The 6,000-nt window shown below is 42.2% G+C and overlaps 1 protein-coding gene across 1 annotated transcript in view; it reads right to left on the bottom strand.

Moving 5' to 3' along the window:
* Nucleotides 1-866: 866 nt before the first annotated feature.
* The window catches only part of PLB1 (phospholipase B1), an 81,027-nt gene continuing 75,893 nt past the window's right edge, over nucleotides 867-6,000 (bottom strand). The window contains exons 56-58 of the mRNA XM_009980301.2: nucleotides 5,790-5,885; nucleotides 2,259-2,333; nucleotides 867-1,769 (exon numbers count right to left, since the gene is read on the bottom strand). Coding sequence (XP_009978603.2) covers nucleotides 1,548-1,769; nucleotides 2,259-2,333; nucleotides 5,790-5,885 — 393 coding nt within the window. The 3' untranslated portion in view covers nucleotides 867-1,547. The remainder of the gene's footprint in view (nucleotides 1,770-2,258; nucleotides 2,334-5,789; nucleotides 5,886-6,000) is intronic.

The following is a 6,000-nucleotide window of genomic DNA, read 5'->3' as shown; positions in this document are numbered from 1 at the left end:
CAGGGATAGGAAGAGCAACAGAGATGCCTGTGCTGCACTGAAACAAGATGCAGGTGCTTCTGTTTCGCGTTCTAAATATACTCACACTTGTGTGTCTGGGAGCATTACATGCAACCCCATCTATGGATAAGATTTAGGCAAATAAAAGTCCAACTAGTAATAGCCCAACCTTTGAATGCAGATCAAAGGAGAGGTGAGTGGAGCTACAGCCCCTGTAGCTGACTATACAAGTTGTATTTTACCCACTTCTTTTTATCTTAGCAAGGACAATGACAGGAATAAAACGGGAAAAGGAGGAGTCTGAATACCTTCTGTGTGCATAATGACTAGTTTTAGGAACGCCAGAACACTCTCTTCCCTGAAACATTTTAATTTTCTGCTCATTTGCATTTCTGAAGTGAAAATGTAGTACACTTCAGAAAAGAAATCACGCTAGTGCAAACCACACTTTGACTTCAGTAAAATCAAAGTTTGAAGTATTTGGCATAGGAAATAACAAAGACATTGGAAAACAAGATCACTGGGAACCTGTGAAGTATCTTCTGTACTAGTAGATCGTATGAATTGACCGGCAAGTATAAAACAAGGAATGTCTAATTTCCAGGAACAACCTCCTCTAAACTCCTGATGAGAATTTTGAAAAAACTTTGCAAATTCTTCCTTGGAGAACAGCCATGGAGACTCCAGTCTAGGCGGCCTGAACACGCCACGCATCCTTAGAGAAGGTATCAGCCGGGCTAGGTTGCCAATCAGGTACTTCATTTTTGTTTAGCACGCTAGTGAAGAAATTCTTTCTTCACAGAAAGAGTCTTTCTGGAACCAGCTGCTGTACAGCAGTGGGCAGAAGGATATAGGACTGCCCCAGGCTATTTAGCCGTGGAGGGGAAGTGATGTGCATGGCCCAGCTCTGGGCCCAGTCCCAGAGAGACGGAGCCTGGAGTTCAAGGCAGCGGAGAAGGTGCAGTTGTTCTAACTGTGCTGCCCAGCACTGCACCAAGGATGCCACATGGATGCTCCAGGTTGCTCAGAAGCTGGTTTAAAGTTGTTTCCGTGGCATTGTACTTTCTCGTATAGAATGATCTCAGCATCTTCAACTCAAGGGCCTTGCTGGAATCCAATGTGTGAAATTGTATCTTTTCTTTTTTATCTCACTTACCTTGCTATTAGGGAATACCAGGTCACAACTGTGGACTTGTATCTGACATTTTATATACAGTTTTATAAGAAAAAATGGGCAGATGCACAATTGAGGTGCCAAGATGCAAGTTTTCTGACTTCATGCAAGCAATTGACATCCTGAGTAATATTCATGAAACGGAGAATTGCATCCCAGAATGAAAAAGCTTTAACACTTTGAACTTCATCCTCCATTTGACTGATCTGCAGAAGCCAACTCTACAGTACATTTCTGATCACGATTATCAGGCCCAAAAATTCCCTGGCTAACCAAGAAGCTTCATTTATATCCAACGGGGTTTTTTTATTCTGCTGCTCTGCGTCACACCAGAGAGCAGCCTCAGCAGAGACAGATGTTTGTTCCACTTGTTTTACAGAGCTGTCGTTTTAATGTTCTTTTCTGTGTCAGTCTCATGTTGGTGCCTCTTGGCTCTTCTTCCTGACACAAGCCAGATGAGTAAAGAACCCGCCAGGACTCCAGCTACTGCAGCCACAATGACAGCCCAGTAGGGGACTGAAAGTTCAGTTTTCTCCGAGTTGAGATCTGAATTTCTGAATCCACTATTTATCAGCGTGGAAAGAAAGGGTTTCTCCTACAAAGGGAGAGCAAAGGTTTTACTGGCCACAGACCACTCAACAGGCAGCATTAAGACAATATGCCATCACCCTTTCCCAGAGAGGAATTGTCAATCTTTAGACAGACTATCAGCTGTTTCTGCCTTCTGTCTATCTTAGCTCAAACTCTTACCTGCCCTATTGCCTGAAAGTTCCTAGAACAGAAAAAGGAGCCATCTCAGAGAGTAATGGCATCATTTTCAAATTCGTTTGCTGCAGACAATCAAATAGAAATACATAGACTCATTAAAAATGGCTTAAATGAGAGGCTTTCCTCTGCAGTGAGGATAATTTTTTTTTGCATTAAATTTTAAGTAGGTTTTCCCATGTGTAACACAAAACAGGAGTATATTTTAGCTGTTTAAAGGCTTCACAAAGATACTCTTTTAAAGAACTTTACCAATAAGAAGAAAGGAGAAAAGTAAAAGTGGTTAATGGAGAGCACAGACAGCTTGGCCTTTACTTACTGAGTTTGGACACTTGAGCTTTGATCTGTCATGGGTAAAGTTATTGTAAGTCTGCTTTTCACCAACTGGCTCCAGCTGAAGAACAGAAGAGCAATAGTAAACATAATGATTATTTTTTTTTCCTCCTCAGGCTCTCCTGACAGGGGTGGTTACAACTTTTTCTCCAATCTTTTGATGCTTGCAGCAATGAAGAAACGTGGTAGAAGGTGCATCACAGGAAAGCGTCCAAACATTTCAACCCTCATGAACTGAAAACATTAAGAATCTGATGTACTGTCTGCAGAAAAACTCCCTCAGGAAGCAAGGAACAGGATAAGCCTTGCTTTTCTCCTTTTGCACTGAGTGGAGGAGAAAATAACGCTGAATACCACATACTTTAAATATTCTACTAAAACAAAGTGGTTCACTATACACCCAGTTCTCCCACATACACATCTCAAATGACAGTATAAATCACAAAGAAAAAAAACAACAACAACAACAAACACAGCAGATGTTAGTCATGTTACTTAGCATAGTACTGAAAGAAAGATGCTTAGGTGTCACGGTGATGGAATTGACATCAGAAATTATGTAGAGTTACAGAGAGACAGGATGAGATGGTGCCAACCTTTGCAGTCTTCACTCAGACAAGAAATTCCCTGGGAGTTTTAGCTCAGGCTAAGTTCACAAGATTGCAAGAAGTAAGTTAAATAGAGCTTTTTATACTACCAGTTGTCAGCTAAGTTGCAATAGCTGACCACAGGCTCACCCCGAGTCCATTTCAAACTCAAAATATGCCCAGGCTAATGGCATAGCATTTGTGGTTGGCTAGGAGTGCACATGCCATCGGTTGCCATAGTTAAGCCAACGAGTAGAGGCTTGCTCAGTCTTGTTGACTCAAGTGTTTACAACTGTGTATGGACATGCCTGAAGTAATGCCTTCAGGATTGGCCCACAGAGAACTGCAGAGTTGTCATCCAGCACTTCTGGGAATACAGCACAGAGGAGTCCTGATGCTTCTGCTATTGTCTATGTGAACATTTACTGTCCTCAAGTGATTAAAGTGTCAGCTGTATGTTGGAGAGAAACAATACCACAAGCAGCCCAATACAACATGGAGAAAACAAATTCTATTTGTAAGATTCCCATATGGAAACACTGGGAATGTTTTCTCTCTCTAGTTCAGTTAAAAAAAAAATAAAGAAAGAAGAGGAAAAAAGGAAGTAGAAACTGAAAAATGAAAAGAGAGACGAACTGCGACAAAAGGGAAGGGAAGAAAGTTAACACATAGAGAGAAGATGAGAAGCAAAACAGAATGCCAAGTTTTGCTGACTGTCAAGGGGTCCTGCTGGACTGTTTTATAAGAGTCCTAATCATTTGGCCTGCCCACCAGCTAACGTTGTGAAGGTTGAATTTGGTAGTTTTGTTGCATCTTAAAGGGAACAGCTCCAATTCTGATGTGGTTATTTGTAGGATGTGTAGCATTCTGTCTGCAGTACAACTGGTTATTTGTAGATAATTGTAATGCTCCTTATGCCAGGGCACTTGGTAAGGAGTCTGGTGCAGAGCCCAGACGAAGGACGATAAGGTACAAAATTCTGTAGCCAGCCGTGCTTGCTTCATCTCTACGTGATCTGTTCCTCAGGACCATTAGCTTCTGAGCTTTGAAGATGACAGTATCCTCAAGTCCCTGAGTGTACAGGCCAACTTCTGGAAGAAACACACAGCTCCTCTAGAGCACGTGGCAAACATGGAGGCAGAACAAGCTAAACACACTGCCCACATGCTCTTCTCTTGGGCCAGGGGACCAATGAGACAGATTCGGGACCGGTGGAGACCTCTTAAGACTACAGAGTCATTTGACTTCAGACAGCAGGAGCATGCTTTGCTTTGCATGAAGCAAAATGGGCAAGAAACATCATGGTGAGGGAGAGGCTCCTTAAGCCATTCCCATCCCTGCATACCCACACAGCAGCCAGGCACAGTCTGGCCCTTTATGTGTACTGACAAGAATCCATGTCGTTTGGCCAGAAGCCTACAGCCTGCTGAGCTTTTCAGGGAATGGGGAAACAATAGAGCCTTACAGTAAGCCTGCACAGCCTCGCCGTACATGGACTGTGAAAAGCAAGGATGTGTTACAAGAACTGGATGTAAATAGTAAACAGTAAAATCTTCCGTTGGCATAGACCGACAGATCTCTATGGAAGGCAACAGTTGCGCTTCGCATCAGTAAGAACCTGATCCCTGCCACCTCAGGAGAAAGCTTTGTGTCAATACCCTTGCGTGTGTAGGAAGTGAGTGACAGTCTGGACAGAATAAAACTCCAGTGGCATAGAGAAAAGACTGATGGTGATTCAGGAATGAGTAATGGCTAATAGGAACACCACGTGGCAACAGAAACCCAATTTAAGGCTACCACATGTCCTGGTACCATCTTTTTTTTTTTTCTTCTTGAAACCTGCAGCCTTGCTCAATTTGAATGTTTTCTACATTTGCCTGGGGTTTCTGGGCCACCATTAGCCCTGTTTGAGCTACTACACTGTGAAGCCTACCAGACTGCTGTCATCCGGAGCCCCAAACAGGGAAGCTTGATGAAAACCAGGCAAATTTGCTGTGCACGCACAATCAAGGACTAAGAGCATGTGCATGCTCTGTACGTCTACTGCTTTCTATAACCCTGGTCCTACAGGTCATATGCTATACTGGGCAACCGCACAGATTTCTGTCTTGCATTTCCCAGTCCTAGTGCTCAAGTTCATTCTGGAGTATCCTGTAAGTTTCTTATCTTGCTCAAGCTTTTACTTAAACTGCTTGTTGTTTCTTCTTCTTCTGGTACAAACCAGGATACAGGATTTCTGTTACTACAATGTGTTTCAGTACTGGTGTTTGAGATAAGAGGAGGAAATGTCGCTGTGGCATGAAAACGCTATAGTCTTCCTTCCACTATGGGAAGCATCATGGTTCTGAAAGCAAGTGTGACCTTGGAGTTATCAAATCCAGCATGTGTCTATTACGTACTTTTCCAGCACTATTCAATATCTTTAATTTTCCCTAAAATGAAAGAAAGAATGTGACTGCAAGCAGAGACATCATAGGTGTGATTTCAGCCTCCCATTAGTTTCAGTGACTCTACTAGAATTACTTCAGATACTAGAGTGGGTGGTACAACATGTCCACACTATTAATGGCAGCAAGAACTCAATCACATATATGTTTTCCTGATAAATCTAACAAAATTCACTGAAGAAGGGCAAGCTCATTCAACAGACATTTTCAGAAAACCTACAGGACTGAATGTTTAACTAAGCTGATTTTTTTTGCTTTAATGCAAGTTATTTATCATTCGAGAAGGGAGTTTTTAATATGATCGCTTTGGATTGTGTTCCTAAGCAATGCAGACTGAGAAGGGTCTCAGAGTTGAACAGCCCCCCTTTTGTTAGGATATCAGTTTTATTTCTTGCTTACTGTTTTGTTTCAGACATCTTTCTCATGATCTTTTGTAGGGATTGCTACCACAAACACACAGGGATCTAGGCTGTAACCTCTTACCATATTATTCCAGAGAGCAATGGCCATCTCAGAGTAGCCTCTTTCACTGAAATGTAAGCAGTCTGAGGCAAAGAAACTCAGATCTGGCTCGCCGTTCTGCGATAAAAGCAAAAATGTTATTTCTCAACACATTTCGACCTTTGAGATCTGACATATTATATTAAATAGTGCACTGTACTTGGCATACCTGCTTCACAATTTTGATATCTTC

Source organism: Tauraco erythrolophus, chromosome 2 (genome assembly GCF_009769465.1).
Source record: "Tauraco erythrolophus isolate bTauEry1 chromosome 2, bTauEry1.pri, whole genome shotgun sequence".
In the NCBI taxonomy this organism is placed as follows: domain Eukaryota; kingdom Metazoa; phylum Chordata; class Aves; order Musophagiformes; family Musophagidae; genus Tauraco; species Tauraco erythrolophus.
The sequence above is the reverse complement of the archived record's forward strand: the minus strand, read 5'-3'. Positions and strand labels throughout refer to the sequence as shown.